Source organism: Schistocerca nitens, chromosome 2, assembly GCF_023898315.1.
Source record: "Schistocerca nitens isolate TAMUIC-IGC-003100 chromosome 2, iqSchNite1.1, whole genome shotgun sequence".
Taxonomy (NCBI): Eukaryota; Metazoa; Arthropoda; class Insecta; order Orthoptera; family Acrididae; genus Schistocerca; species Schistocerca nitens.
Genome location: NC_064615.1, coordinates 314,794,450 through 314,810,653, shown reverse-complemented (window position 1 = coordinate 314,810,653; position 16,204 = coordinate 314,794,450). Strand labels below are relative to the sequence as shown.

Genomic DNA, 16,204 nt, shown 5'->3' with positions numbered 1-16,204 from the left:
ATTTGGGCGAAATCAGAAGACTAAATAAAAAAATACAGCTTTCGATGCAGTTCCGACCATTCATGAAAGTTGTCAAACGCCATCTACACGAACATTTCAACATCTACATGGTTAACAAAGCGTAACTATTCCATAGCAAAAAGATATGTGGCCTAAGCTACATTCCATTTCTTCCGCATAAGTAAACGAAAAGACTTCCACCTAGAGGCTAAAAAAAGCCACACTACTTAAACAGTAGCTACTTCTATAAGGGGTACACAGTTGAAAGTGATACAGATGGAATAAGGTAAATAAGATGTTTTACTAAAAGTAATCGCCTTAACTATTAATACATATGTCCCACTGTGAGACAAGGTGGTCAATGGTTTCGTGGAATAATGTTCACACTTCCCTGCAGAGCTATGGTTGTATCCAGGCGTGCACCTCTTCGTCCAAAGAAAATCTATGGCCACGAATGTCTGTCTTCAGGGCTCCAAAAATATGAAAATCGCATAGGAAGAGAGATCGGAACTACGTGGGGATGTGTGAGGGCTTCCCAGCGAAAGTTCTGTAGCTTAGTCGAAACAACTTTGGCCACATACGGGGGGATCCACATGTGTTTTGGACTACGCTACGTAAGTTACACGGAGCTTACAGTTTACCGTGGACTTCAAATCACAGCGGGTTTTTTACATTAACAAACTTGGTAAGTGATCGACGAAAGGATAAGTAACAGACAAAAATTTTAAATCAGTTAATAAGTTACTTCTCTAATGTCGTAGAAGAGAACTTTTGTCCATGAAATATTCGAATAAGTTTTTCTTGAACCAGCAAATAGCAGTTCTCTTCATTAACAGGTCGAATGATCATATCCCCATAGTAACAAATAGACAATAGAGGTGTTACAGCGAAGGCACATACACAGACGAATATTACGCTGCATATGTCTTCCAAAAAGAAATAGTTGGATTTTTTGGTGCTAGTTTGTTTCGTTCTTTCGCACCAGAGCTAGGCCTGTATCACCGTTGTGGCCACCTACGTAATTTGTGTTCTTCAGTTAGTGTACTCCTTGTAAGCAACTGCCTCAGGAAAATGCCGCTTCTTTGAGCAAGTCGATCAGCAGTGGATCCTTGTTGATGTCCTGCTAGTTAACAAACGTCGCTTTTTGGACATTTGGTTATCAACTTAATGACTGCCTCCCTAGGGGAAAGAGACTTGTATAGTGATACTGGACACACCATTTCCCATAATGAAGAGATCACAATAGTCAGTGTCACTACAAAAACCAGCGACATCTACAGAACAATGGGCTACAGAACCTACAACTACTTCAGCAGTTACTGAGAAGAACTGCACTGTGCAGTCAACAAGGATGAAGAATCATGAATAAATTGAAACGCTCTCGACACAATACTGGTACTTGAGTTCGCAGGATGCTCTTTGTGCAGTCGCTTGGAGAGAGGCATACCGGTGTCATCACAGGGAAGTAATGGGAAGAGAGAGGTTGTGTGAATGAAGGGTCTCGAAATGTCGAGGCACCATTTTGGATCGAGGTATGACGCTTCACATCTTCGTTCGTGGCAGAGGAATGCGTTTAACACCCAGAATTTCAGGGATATAACATTTCAGAGGTGACGTTGGTTATACTTAATCTTTGTCAACAGTAACGCAAGTCATCGATCTACACGCAGGTGCCACTGTTCACTGCATGATCAAGCCAGTAAAGCATCCAGGATTGTGTCTGAAATGCACTGGGTTCAAGAATATTGGGTACTTCGCTGTAACTCTCACTGTTCGTTGGATGTGAAGCACGTTTATTTTAATGTAATGTTGTTATAATACGCTACTGGCCATTAAATTGTTACACCACCAAGATGACTTGCTACAGACGCGAAATTTAACCGACAGGAAGAAGATGCTGCGACATGCAAGTTATTAGTTTCTAAAAGCATTCACACAAGGGTGGCGCCGGTGGCGACACCTACAACGTGCTGTCATAAGGAAAGTTTCCAACCGATTTCTCATACATAAACAGCAGATGACCGGCGTTGCCTGGTGAAACGTTGTTCTGATGCCTCGTGTATGGAGGAGAAATGCGTACCATCACGGTTCCGACTTTGATAAAGGTCGGATTGTAGCCTATCGCGATTGCGGTTTATCGTATCGCGACATTGCTGCTCGCGTTGGTCGCGATCCAATGACTGTTAGCAGAATACGGAATCGGTGGGTCCAGGAGGGTAATACGGAACGCCGTGCTGGATCCCAAAGGCCTCGTATCACTATCAGTCGAGATGACAGGTATCTTATCCGCATGGCTGTAACGGATCGTGCAGCCACGTCTCGATCCCCGAGTCAACAGATGGGGACGTTTGCAAGTCAACCATCTGCACGAACAGTTCGACGACGTTTGCAGCAGCATGGACTATCATCTCGGAGACCATGGCTGCAGTTACCCTTGACGGTGTATCACAGACAGGAGCGCCTGCGATGGTGTACTCGACGAACCTGGGTGCACGAATGGCGAAACGTCATTTTTTCGGATGAATCCAGGTTCTGTTTACAGCATAATGATTGTCGCATCCGTGTTTGGCGTCACCGCGGTGAACGCACATTGGAAGCGTGCATTCGTCATCGCCTTACTGGCGTATCACCCAGCGTGACGGTATGGGGTGCCATTGGTTACACATCTCGGTCACCTCTTTTTCGCATTGACGGCACTTGGAACAGTGGACGTTATATTTCAGATGTTACGACCCGTAGCTCTACCCTTCATTCGATCCATGCGAAACCCTACATTTCAGCAGGATAATGCAGGACCGCATGTTGCAGGTCCTGTACGGGCCTTTCTGGATACAGAAAATGTTCGACTGCTGCCCTGGCCAGCACATTCTCCAGATCTCTCGCTAATTGAAAACGTCTGGTCAATGGTGGCCGAGCAACTGGCTCGTCACAATACGCTAGTCACTCTTGATGAAGTGTGGTATCGTGTTGAAGCTGCATGGGCAGTTGTACCTGTACACGCCATCCAAGCTCTGTTTGACTCAGTGCCCAGGCTTATCAAGGCCGTTATTACGGCCAGAGGTGGTTGTTCAGGGTACTGATTTCTCAGGATCTATGCACCCAAATTGCTTGAAAATGTAATCACATGTCAGTTCTAGTATAATATATTTGTCCAGTGAATACCCGTTTATCATCTGCATTTTTTCTTGGTGTAGCAATTATAATGGCCAGTCGTGTATTTACTGAAGTGTCCCTCGACGTCTACGTATTTCTCCCACTTTACGGGCAACAGATTTCGTGATGAAATTGTTTTTCTTTCTTTAGGTCATAAACTCATGGAGCCAGTTTTCGATAACGTTGTGTGTTCAGAATGGCCATGGGGCATAGACCGAAACAAATTGTAATCAGGAGGCGGCGATATCTGTTAACGTGGTGGGTTGTGTGTGACATCTCATCGTAGTCCCTTCAAGTTTTCCTTCACTCGGTTTGCAACATGTGGCTTGGAAATGTGAAGCAGAATGACATTGTCATGGCTGAGCATATTGCAGCCATTTGTCTTTTAGTGAGCAGTTCAAATTAAGTAATTGTGCTACGTAGCGTTCAGCATTCACCGTTTTGCTCACCACATCACACCGACCAGGACGCATTTTGCCAACCACCTCAAAATCGTTCTCAGTGAAGCGTCGAAACCAATCTCTGTACGTTATGTCCTATAGAGCAGCTTTTCCACACGTTCGCACTAGCGAACGACTACTTCGTGCAGAGGTTTCTTAAGATGGAAGCAAATGCTGCTTTGCAGGTACAAATTACTCCACTCGAAAGTCACGCGCTGGTGTGAAAGTATGTCTGCACTGTTAGATATCGTGTCTCTGTCAGCCATGCTGCACTAGTGAAATTACTGTACTCTGTTCAAGAATGAGAATTATTTCGAATTACCAATAGCATCAAGTCGGCCTACACGTTGGTCTCTGCAAACTTCAACAAAAGCCTTTTAATTGAATAGAACATAATGTTCCTAAATACGGAGAACTGTCTCATAGACAGCACTTGTTGTAGCTACCAAATATTCGTGAGCGCTAGTGGCTTCTGCATGGCCAATAAAATTACGGCCATAGGAAGAACAGTACTACCAGCATTAAGTAAAATGTTCATGTATACTACAGCAGGAAGAACAAATGACTGAATTTGGATGTGTACAATTTGCAAATATCAATACCCAGATACCACATGGAAGCAGTAATGGCTCTAACCTAACTCGACATCAAATCCAATTGAAACTGGAGAACAAATACGGGTATGTCATTCCATGCTGGTTGAAGTCTATGCTCGAGTTCATCACTGGTAGTGGCTGACAGGTGGCAGCTAGTCAGTTTCTCGACACCACATGACCAGACGTTTTCAGTGTATGAGAATCCAGAGAACGTGTAGGTCAGGGCAACAAACTACATCATCTGCATCGAGGTAGGGCAGGGGAAGACAGAAAACGTACCGTCTTGCCTTATCTTTTCGACAGACCTCAAAATTTTGCACAGATACTGGCATTGACGTGTCAGAAATGTGTCTGATGGCCACCCGTACCATCAAATGCTGGGCCCTTCGACAATGAGGATTGCAACATTACTTCTCCTCTGAACCTCCACACAGGTGTACACAGAATCGGGACTTGGCTGAAAAGATTACGCAGTGCCAATCAAGTGTTCATTGTTACCACTGGATGCACCACTGTCGGGATATATCTCTGCTGACGCATCGACCGAACTAATACAGTCACCTTGCTTAACAGACTGCAATGCTTCGTACTTCTTCGCACTGTTTGTGTTTACAGTTGCCTTGCTGCAAACAACCCAGTTCCTTGACCCCAGGCACGTGACGAGGCCGTATGGTCCAGCGCTACCGGGCGCTAGTTGCTTGGGATCGCTATATTCTTGCATGCTGTGGAGTATGACCATCGTGAATCCCCCGACTATGCAGTTTGAGGGGTGAGGGGGGGGGGGGGGTGTTCACGTAAGTACGATCCAGACAAATGCGGGCACAAAGTTTCACATAATGATAAAATATAGTGTCCGCAGGCCACGATCCTACTGATAACTAGTTCCAACATGGGCTGATGGACGTTTCTCCTTAAATGCAGAACGTTGGTGGTGTTACACATATCTATTCTGAGCAGATGTGCTAAGTGCTAGTACCTTGGGTTTTAGAACTATAATTATTACATCTTCTTGAAGACTTTGTTTGCGAAACACCTTTTGAATGAAGTTAACATTGCAATCGTTGCTGTTTCATGAATATCCTTTACTGACAGATACCAAAGTAAAACAGCTGCATAGTTCGTGTGTTGTTTACGGCAGATGTCTGTTTTGTGTTGGGTAGGAGTTCCTGCTGAAGCCGGAGGTGCGCGACGTGGTGCAAGACGACGGCCTGCAGCGTGGCGAGGTTTCTCTGTCGCGTGCGACCGCCTCCTGGGACGGCAGCCATAGCTCGCTGTCCGCCGTGTCGCTGCGCATCCTGCCGGGACAGCTGTGCGCTCTGGTCGGTGCCGTCGGCTCTGGCAAGGTGGGTCAAATGAGCACGGAATACTCGCTGTTCCATCCAGCATAACGATGAAGCACGTGTCAGCATGCATTCCTTTGTAGGAGTTCAGTATAAAACTGGTCAGTGGGTTATGTATTTCTAAGTCCACCAAGAGTCGTCGTCGTCGTCGTCGTCGTCGTCGTCGTCTTCTTCTTCAGTCTGGAGATTGCTCTGATACAGCTCTCCGTGTTACTCTACCCTGTGAAAGTTTCTTCATTACCGAATAACTACTACAGCTTACATTCTTTTGAATCTGCTTACTGTATTCATCTCTTGGTCTTCATCTAAGATATCCCCCTCCCCCACACTTCCCTCCAATACTAAATCTGCGATCCCTTGATGTCTCAGAATATCTTTCCCTTTTTTTTAGTCAGGTAACACCACAAACGTCTTTCCTCACCATTTCTATTTAGTGCCTCCTCATTGGTTACATTATTTACCCATCTAATCTTCAGCATTCTTCTGTAGCATCACTTTTCAAAAGCTCCTATTCTAAACTGTTTAATCCGTTTCATTTGCATACATAGCTACACTTCTTACAAATAGTTTCAAAAAAGACTTCTTAATAACTGACTCAATATTAGATGTTAACAAATTTTTCATCTTCAGGCAAGCTTTCCTTAACATTGCTAGTTTACATTTTATATCCTCACTACTTCGACCATAATTTATTTTACTGCCCCCATTGCAGAACTCACCTCCTTTTAGTGTCTCGCTTCCTAATATTTCCCAAGCATCACCTGATTTTGACTACATCCCAACATCTCTGTTTTGCTTTTGTTGATGTTCATCTCATATTCTCCTTTGATGACATTGTCCATTCTGTTAAATTGCTCTTCTAAGTCCTTCGCTGTATGACAGAATTAAAACGTCATTGGAAAACCTCAAAGCTTTTGTTTCTTCTCCTTAACATTAAGTCCTCCAATTTTTACTTTGATTTTCTTTACTGCCTGCTCACTACAGAGACTGAATAATATCGGGGGTAGGCTACATCCCTGCCTCACTAGATTCGTAACCACTGCTTCCCTTTCATACCCTTCAGCTCTTATAACTGCCGTCTGGTTTCTGTACTGCTTTTAGCTCCCTGTATTTCACCCCTGCTACTTTCAAAATTTCAGAGAAAGTATTCCAATCAACGTTGTTAAAAGCTTTCTCTAAATCTACAAATGCTGTAAACAAAAGTTTGTGTTTTCTTAATTTATTTTGGAAAATAAGTCGCAGGGTCAGTATTGCTTCGCATGTTCCTACATTTCTCTGAAATCGAAACTGATCTTCCTCGAGGTCGGTTTCTATGAGTTTCTTCATTCTTCTGTAATAATTCGTGTTAGTATTTTGCAACCATGACTTACGAAATTGATAGTTCGGTAATACTCCTGTCACTATTTGCTTTCTTTGGTACTGGATTTATTACATTACTCTTGAAGTGTGAGGTCATTTCCCCGTCTCATACATCTTGTACACCAGAGGGATGACTTTTCTCATGACGGGCTCTCTCAAGGCTATCACCAGCTGTGACAGAATGTCGTCTGTCCTTAGTACCTTGTTTCGAATTAGTTGTTTTAGTTCTGTCATTCTTCACGCAGTATGTATCTCCAGTCTCATTTTCAAGTAAGTTCTCTTCATCTACGTTCGTCTCTCTTGTGTAGATCCTCTATATACTTGCACCTTCCAGATTTACCTTTTTTACTTGGGATTGGTTTTCCATCTGAGCTCTTGATGTTCATACAGCTGCTTCTGTTTCTCCAAATGCCTCTTTAATTTTCCTGTAAGCGGTATTTGTCTCTCTAGCGATACATGCCTCTGTATCCTTACATTTGTTCTCTAACCATTCCTTCTTGGCCGTTTTGCACTTCCCATCCATCTCATTTTTTAGACGTTTGTATTCGCTTTCACCTGCCTCATTTCCTGCAATTTTATATTTTCTCATTTCATCAGTTAAATCCAGTATCTACTATGATACTAAAGGATTTTTACCAGGCCTTGTCTTCGTACCTATTTCATCCTCTGCAGCCTTCACTATAACATGAATTATACACGTCTCTTCTACTGTATTACTTTCCCCTGTTCTTCAGTTGTCCCCTAATGCTCTCTGATACTGTCAACAACCTCTGGTTCTTTTAAGCTACCCATGTTCCATCTCCTTAATTTCATACCTTTCTCTGATTTCTTCAGTTTTAATGTACAGTTCATAGCCAGTAAATTGTGGTCAGAGTCCAAAGCTGCCCCTGTAAATGTCTTAAATTTTAAAATCTGGTTCCAAAATCTCTCTCGCCATGATATAACGAATCAGAAAACTTCTGATGTCTGCAGGTCTCTTACTAGTATACAAATTTCCTTTGATACTTAAACCAAGTGCCATTCCTCACTCCATATTCATCTACTACATTTCTTCTTTCCCTTTCCCTTTTCCAACTATCGAATTACAGTCCTCCATATCAATTAAATTTTCTTCTCCATTAAGTAGCTGAATAACTTCTTGTATCTCATCACACATATCTCCAATCTCTTCATTATCTGTAGAGCTAGTTGGCATATAAACTCATACTGCTGTGGTGGGTGTAGACATCGTGTATATCTTGGTCATGGTAATGCGTTGATCATACCATTCATAGTAGCTTACCTACGTTCCATTTCCTTATTCATTACTAAATCCACTCCTGCATTGCCCCTATTTGATATTATAACACTGGATTCAACTGGCCGGAAGTCTTGTTCCCTAATTCCCACTATATCTAGCCTCAACCCATCGATTTCCTTTTGTAAATTTTCTAACCTATCTGCCCGATCAAGGGATCTAGCATTCCACGCTCCATTTCATAGAACGTCCGTTTTATTTCTCCTGATGACGACAGTGTCCTGAGTAGTCCCCACCCGGAGATCCGAATTGGAGGTTATTTTACCTCCGGAATCTAGTCTATATGGCCCACGAGAATGCCATTTAACCATATAGCATAGCTGCAGCATCCTAGAAAAAATAAACGGCTGTAGTTTCCCCTTGCTTCCAGCCGTTCGCAGTATCAGCACAGATAGGCGATGTTGGCTTATTTTACAAATAATGTCAGTTGTCCAGAGTTTTGGCCATGCAACTCCTGCTGCCCCTCTTCAGGAACCACATATTTGTCTCGCCCCACCACAACTACCCCTCCGTTATGGTTGCACCCACGTTACGGCTGTGTGTATCCTTGGAGCACGCAATCTACCAGAACAATGGGAAGGGCCATCATTCATGTGGGGAGGAGTCTTTGGGAATAGTAATAAGAGGACAATATTTTATACTGAAGTCAGTACTAATCGTAACCACATATTCGCAGTTACTTCGCAAATGGCTCGCGGGCTAAACCATATTCACCGGAATGCAACTGAGTACCGTTATGACAAGCAATATCCCCCCAGGGGGTCCACAACTCTTTCGTGGATACGTGCGTAGCGAGCACAGGACCCCGAGCTAATGTGGCCTTCATTCCTTTCCGGGCTGCATACCTTCCCTTTCCACATCCTTCCCCATCCCCCATCTTCGCCCCCCCCCCCTCAACTCTGGCTCTTTCCTTCCCTTTCTCCCCCTCTGGGAGTATGGTTTGTGCCTACGTCCGGAGACGGACGTTCGAAACTGTAACAACTTCTTTGCTTTCTCCGCTTGCAAGTCTTCGTCCTTCCTCTGTCCTTCTCTTTTCCTTACCTTTTCTCTTTGCCCTTTTCTCCGCTGCGGCGTTTGAGACCCCTCTTCTTTCCTTTCCCTTTCTCTTTTTTCCTCCCTGTGCGTGTCTGAAGGCCGACCCACGCATTTCCATGCGTAGCCGGTGACGGGGTAACGCGTAATTCCCCACCCCGGGTAGACAGGTAGGACACGTACGTACCCCCTGGTAACGGCCAGGCCCAGGGAGGGGTGATTACCCGAGCTGATACCTTCCGAAAGTGCCGATTGGTCCCTCCGTCCGTTTGTCGGGAGGTGTGAACAGTCACCTAAGGCAGGAGTGCCCTCAGAGAGGGCCCCCACAAGGGAGGAGCGCGCCATCGGAGACGCCGGTAATCATGGGGGATACTTTCGCAATGGTTTCCTCATCTTCCACTATGTCTGCTCACAAGCGTAAGTTCACTGAGTCTCGGCCACAGACAGTTCTTTCATTGTTGCCACAGTTCCTTGTTGTTTCTCGGTCTGACGAAGGTCACGACTTCTCCACGGTCAACCCTTTCATTATTCAGAAAGGTCTCGACGCAATTGCAGGTCCTGTAAGTCTTGTTCCAGATTACGGAATGGCACCTTGTTGTTAGAAACAGTCAGTGCCCTCCAGGCACAAAAATTGCTGCGTACTTCACTGCTCCACACCTTCCCTGTCCGGGTTGAAGTGCACCGCACTTTTAATTCCTCGCGTGGAGTCGTTTATACACGCTCCCTCGATGGATTGTCTGACGAAGAAATTCAGCACTACCTGTCTGACCAGGGCGTAACGGCTGTTCATAGAGTTATGAAAAGGGTTGACACGAACATCATTCCAACCCGCACTGTCTTCTTGACATTTGACAAAGTTCAACTCCCATCGAAAATCAAAGCAGGCTATGAGATACTTTCCGTTCGCCCTTACGTCCCAAACCCTACGCGTTGCTATCGGTGTCAGCGGTTCATTCACACCAGCCAGTCCTGTTCCAATCCGGCCAAATGTGTTACGTGTGGCAAGGATGCCCATGAGGGTGCTTGTGCACCTCCATCCCCTCGCTGCATCAACTGTGTGGGTGACCACGCTGCTTCCTCTCGAGATTGCCCCATTTTTAAAGACAAAAAGCTCATCCAGGAAATCAGAGTGAAGGAAAAGGTGTCGACCTTTGCTGCTCGAAAATTATTCGCCAGTCGACAGCCCACCGTGCCTCACACAGGAAAATACAGCACTGTCCTTGCTTCTCCAGGAGGCGGCCACGCAGACTTGCGACCTCACCTTTAGTGCCACGGTCGTCAGATCGGCCAGCGCAAAGATCGCCCATTCAACCTCACCACTTTCGCCTGCCCACTCTATGGCTCACCCTTCATCGGGTTCTGCTAAATCTCGAGCCCAGAAGTCAGACACCAAGACTTCGAAAAAAGAGCATACTCGTGAAGATTTTTTACGTACCCCAACTTCACAACCATCGGTTCCTCCTTCATCTAAACATATTTCCAAGAAGGCTACTAAGAAACCGAGTTCATCTCCTTCTCCGCCAAGGCGTGTCCCATCCACAGCACCACCTGGCGGAAATCGCCCTCGGCCCTCTTTTGTGTCGCCGAGGCGCACTGCTGGCGGCCGATCAACCGGCCGATCGCTGGTGGCAGGAGCTGCTCCTGAACAACCTATGGATCAGGATCTTCTGCCTTCGGCTGAATGCCATTCCATGCTGTCGGTCGCAAGCTCTGAGCAGTCGTTGAGTTGACGGCAACCTTGGTCACATTCCTCCATTTTCTGTTCACCCTATGTCCATTATCCACTGGAATATCCGCGGCATTCGAGCCAATCGGGATGAATTGTCGATCCTCTTACGATCCTACTCGCCTGTCATCTTCCGTCTTCAGGAAACAAAGCTGTGTCCCCATGACTGCTTTGTTTTCCCCCATTTTCAGTCCATCCGATTTGATCTCCCCTCTGTTGAAGGCACTCCAGCCCATGGAGGACTCATGATTCTTCTCCATGATACTCTCCGTTATCACCCAATCCCCTTAACCACTTCCTTCCAAGCTGTCGCTGTCTGTCTTTCCCTTTCTGGATATATCTTTTCTCTTTGTACTGTATATATTCCATCGTCCACACCAATGGCACGAGCTGATCTCCTTCATCATCTTGGTCAGCTTCCACCCCCCTATTTGCTGGTTGGGGACTTCAATGCCCACCACCCGGTTTGGGGATCTCCACATCCTTGTCCACGTGGCTCACTATTGCTAGACGTCTTCCACCAAGTGGATCTAGTTTACCTCAACACTGGGGTCCCTACATTTTTGTCTGCCTCCACGACAAATTTCTCTCGTTTGGACCTTTCGGTCGGTACTGTTCCGCTAGCTCGGCGCTTCGAATGGTTCGCCCTTGATGATACACACTCGAGTGACCACTTTCCATGTGTCCTTAGACTGCAACCTCAACTGCCATATATGCGCCCGCGACGCTGGAAGTTTGCCCAAGCCGATTGGACACTTTTTTCGTCTCTAGCGACATTCAATGACCGTCACTTTCCTAGCGTCGACGATGAGGTCACACATATTACCGACGTTATTCTTACAGCTGCGGAATGTTCAATACCACGCACCTCCGAATTGCCCCGGCGCCCCCCCCCCCCCCCCCCCCAGTTACTTGGTTGAACGAGGCGTGCCGTGACGCAATACGTGAGCGGCGACGTGCTCTTCGCGTTTTTCGCCACCATCCTACTTTGGCCAACTGTATCCGCTATAAGCAGTTCCGTGCGCGATGCCGTCGCGTCATCCGCGATAGCAAGAAGGCAAGCTGGAAATTCTTTATTAGCTCATTTAACACCTTCACTCCCTTCTCGGAAGTTTGGAGTCTGCTTCGACGGTTATCAGGCGCGCCTAGTTTCTCCCCTGTCTCTGGGCTCACTGTCGCGCATGATACATTAGTGGACCCCGTCGCAATTTCTAACTCATTGGGTCAGCACTTTGCTGAGATTTCGAGCTCTTCAAATTACCCGCCAGCGTTTCTCCCGAAGAAACGTGCAGCGGAAGTGCGACCTCTTGCTTTCTCCTCTCAAAATCGCGAAAGCTACAATACTGTTTTCTCCATGCGGGAACTCCAACATGCACTCTCTTCTTCTCGCTCCTCCGCCCCAGGACCGGATGGTATCCACATCCAAATGTTGCTGCATTTAGCAACCCATAGTCTGCGTTACCTTCTTCACCTTTATAATCGAATTTGGACCGACAGTACTTTTCCCAGACGATGGCGGGAAGCTATCGTCGTCCCTGTTCCGAAACCTGGAAAGGACAAACATCTCCCCTCTAGCTATCGCCCCATTTCTCTCACGAGTAGTGTATGTAAGGTTTTGGAGCGTATGGTGAATTTCCGTTTAGCTTGGTGGCTTGAGTCCCGCAGTCTTTTAACACCTGCCCAATGCGGATTCCGAAAGCATCGTTCTGCAGTTGGCCATCTTGTTGCTCTCTCCACTTATATCATGAACAATTTTCTCCGGAAACGCCAAACAGTAGCAATATTTTTTGATCTGGAGAGAGCATACGATACCTGTTGGAGGACAGGCATCCTCTGCACACTCTTCTCTTGGGGCTTTCGAGGTCGGCTGCCCCTTTTTCTTCGCGAATTTATGGCAGAGCGCACATTTAGAGTGCGGGTGAACACTACTCTCTCCCGCACTTTCTCCCAAGAAAACTGGGTACCCCAGGGCTCCGTGCTGAGTGTTGTACTGTTTGCCATTGCCATAAATCCAATTATGGATCGTCCCCTTCCTGATGTCTCGGGCTCCCTCTTTGTGGACGATTTTGCGATCTACTACAGCTCTCAACGGACCAGCCTTCTTGAACGACGTCTTCAAGGTTGTCTCGATCGCCTCCACTCTTGGAGCATCGAAACCGGCTTCCGTTTTTCTCCCAGTAAGACCGTTTGTGTTAATTTTTGGCGACGTAAGGAGTTTCTTCCACCCTCCTTACATCTAGGACCTGTCAACCTTCCGTTTTTGGACGTCGCTAAGTTTGACAGAAAACTGTGCTGGTCCTCCCACGTTTCCTATCTTTCGGCTCGCTGTCTGCGATCCCTCAACACCCTCCGTGTCCTGACTGGTACCTCCTGGGGAGCGGACCGAGTGGTCCTTCGCCGCCTCCATCGCGCCTTAGTGCGCTCGAAATTGGACTATGGAAGCATAGTCTACTCCTCTGCTCGGCCGTCTATTCTTCGGCGTCTCGACTCTATCCACCACCGTGGATTACGTTTAGTGTCCGGAGCTTTTTACACCAGCCCTGTGGAAAGCCTTTATGCTGAGACTGCTGAACCTCCGCTGTCCAATCGGCGAGCAGTCCTTCTGAGTCGTTATGCTAGCCATCTGTCTTCCATGCCTGCTAATCCAGCCCATGACATTTTTTTTCTACGCCTCCTTTGATGTAGGGTATGCAGGCTGCCCCTCCTCCCTACTACCACCGGGAGTCCGCTTCCGTCAACTGCTCCATTCTCTTTCCTTCCGCTTTCCTAAAACCTTCTTGACAACTTGGGGTAAAACACCGCCTTGGCTCCGTCCCCGGATCTGCCTGCTCCGTGACCTTTGTCAGTTTCCCAAGGATGGTACCCCTTCACTTGTCTATCGTCGGGCATTTTCTGCTCTATGTGCACAAATGAAGGAAGGCACGTTTATTTACACTGATGGTTCAAAAACATCGTTTGGTGTAGGGAGTGCCTATATTGTTGGCGACACCCCAAATCAATTTCGGCTTCCCGACCAGTGTTCGGTTTATACTGCGGAGCTTTACGCTGTTCTCCAGGGTATCCACTACATCCGCTGCCATCCGCGGATATAGTATGTTATCTGTTCAGATTCTCTCAGCTCTCTCCTCAGTCTCCAAGCTCTTTACCCTGTCCACCCTCTGGTCCACCGGATTCAGGACTGTCTGCGCTTGCTCCACCTGGGGGCGTCTCGGTGACGTTCCTCTGGCTCCCGAGACACGTTGGTATCTGTGGAAATGAGGCGGCCGATATAACGGCCAAGGCTGCAGTCTCTCTTCTTCGGCCAGCTATTCAATCGATTCCCTTTGCCGATCTACGGAGCGTTTTATGTCGTCGTGTTTTTCTTTTATGGCACGCACATTGGTCGACACTTCCCCATAATAAATTGCGGGTCGTGAAAGCTCTTCCTTGTGCTTGGACCTCTTCCTCCCGAACGCGTCGTCGGGAGGAGGTAATTTTAACTAGACTCCGGATAGGGCACTGTCTTTTTAGCCATCGACATCTTTTAAGCGGCGATCCTCCCCCACTCTGTCCCCACTGCTCTCAGCTGTGGACGGTAAGACCCCTTTTAATTGAGTGCCCCTATTTTACTCCGTTACGCGCCCGTCTACAGCTGTCGCCTGATATATCGTCAATTTTATCAGTTGACACGCGCTCGGCCGATCGCGTTCTCGAGTTTATTAGTACCAGTGAAATGACGTCAGTCATTTGAAGTTTTTGTTGGGGACAACCAACCCCTTTCTGTAGTGGATTTTTAAGCCTTCCTTCTGCTTTTAGTGTCTCCAATTTTTTGAGTTTCGTTCCCATTGCTGCTGGTTTCCATTTTCGGTTTTTTACTGTTTCCTAAATCACGGACCGGGCGCTAATGACCATAGCAGTTTTGCGCCCTAAAACCAAAACAAAAAAAGTCAAGCTATATAGAAAAGTTTTACACGGTATCTCTCAACTGGGCACCCGAGCGGCCGCTTGCATCATTTGGACCTTAACAGGCCCTGAATGTAATAGAAATTGTATACATTTGTGAAGTGTATTGAATCGATCGCCATTTGACACCAGTAGTCTGTACATAAATTACACTCAAGCTTTATTGTGAAACTGTCGTACTCGTTTAGAATTACATAATATCACGCACATTAGGATATTTGAGTCAAGATGTGCTGTTCAATGCGCCCGTGGTACAAATGTTAAATAATTCTGAACAGTGTGTTTTAAGATAAGAAATCAATGGTCGGGATGAGTATCAGAGGCCATGAATGAGCAAAAATGAAGGTGAGCGTCTACTGGATTCTTTAATTTTTATCCAGTTTTTATTAATTTAGTGAAATGTTGGTCGAACATGTATAAAAAGTGAATTATTTCCGCCATAGTACCGTCATCGCTGGATTACAGTACATGGAACTTCTGACAAGCAAGTAAAACCACCGCTGCATCAATAGACTGCTACATTGTGTGTACAGTCGGCTGCGAGGTGTGTCTTGCGTGCTTTACGAACAGCCGCAATTTAGCCATGCAGTCAGTTAAAGTGTACTCACATAAAGTGTAAATAACAAATCGGAAATACGCCGCCAAAACTCTTGAACCGCGCAGGTGCTATTTAGTTCCAGTACAGTATGTAGCACGTTACTAGAGTAACTGGTGACAGTGCTTTCTAATTCAACAGTAAACTGGAGGTCATATCTCCACATTTCTCACAATTTGTTGTTCGGTCGCTAGGTAAGCAACTGTGACAACGACGGTAATGCAACTGTGACAGAGCTTCATCAGTTCGCGTTTGGCACACACATGTTGACGTGGGATCGACCAGTTGGCGAATGTTGCATTGAATCAATGAACATAAAAATTTGTTGGTGCTGTGGACATAAGAAAGAGTTACAAATTACAGGACATAGTGCAGTCGCAGCCTTCAAAACGCAGTCCATACAAATTTTTTACATAAAAAGATATACAAGGGACGATCAAAATGTTTTCGTCTGAGGGCGCTGCTGCAGCGTATATGCAACGTAGCTCAACTCCGATTCCGGTATGTAAGCACCGACATGAGCAAGGGATTAGTGTGGCATTCGTGTCTTTCCGAAGGATGTGTATGGGGCAGCATGCCCCTATCGGAAACCGTCGTTACGGGATGGTGCTCAAAGTTCCGTGCTAGTCGTGGTTCGTCAAAAGACTGCGGTCGATCTGCGAGATCAGTCCCATCCGTTACTGGCACATGGGAGACCCCCACGCGATTATAACGCCTATGGTCC

General features: G+C 46.3%; 1 protein-coding gene across 1 annotated transcript in view; it reads left to right on the top strand.

Annotated features, from left to right (window-relative positions):
- LOC126236083 (ATP-binding cassette sub-family C member 4-like) overlaps positions 1-16,204 on the top strand; it is a 251,908-nt gene that overhangs the window by 131,066 nt on the left and 104,638 nt on the right. Inside the window, exon 9 of the mRNA XM_049945146.1 lies at positions 5,350-5,532. Coding sequence (XP_049801103.1) covers positions 5,350-5,532 — 183 coding nt within the window. The remainder of the gene's footprint in view (positions 1-5,349; positions 5,533-16,204) is intronic.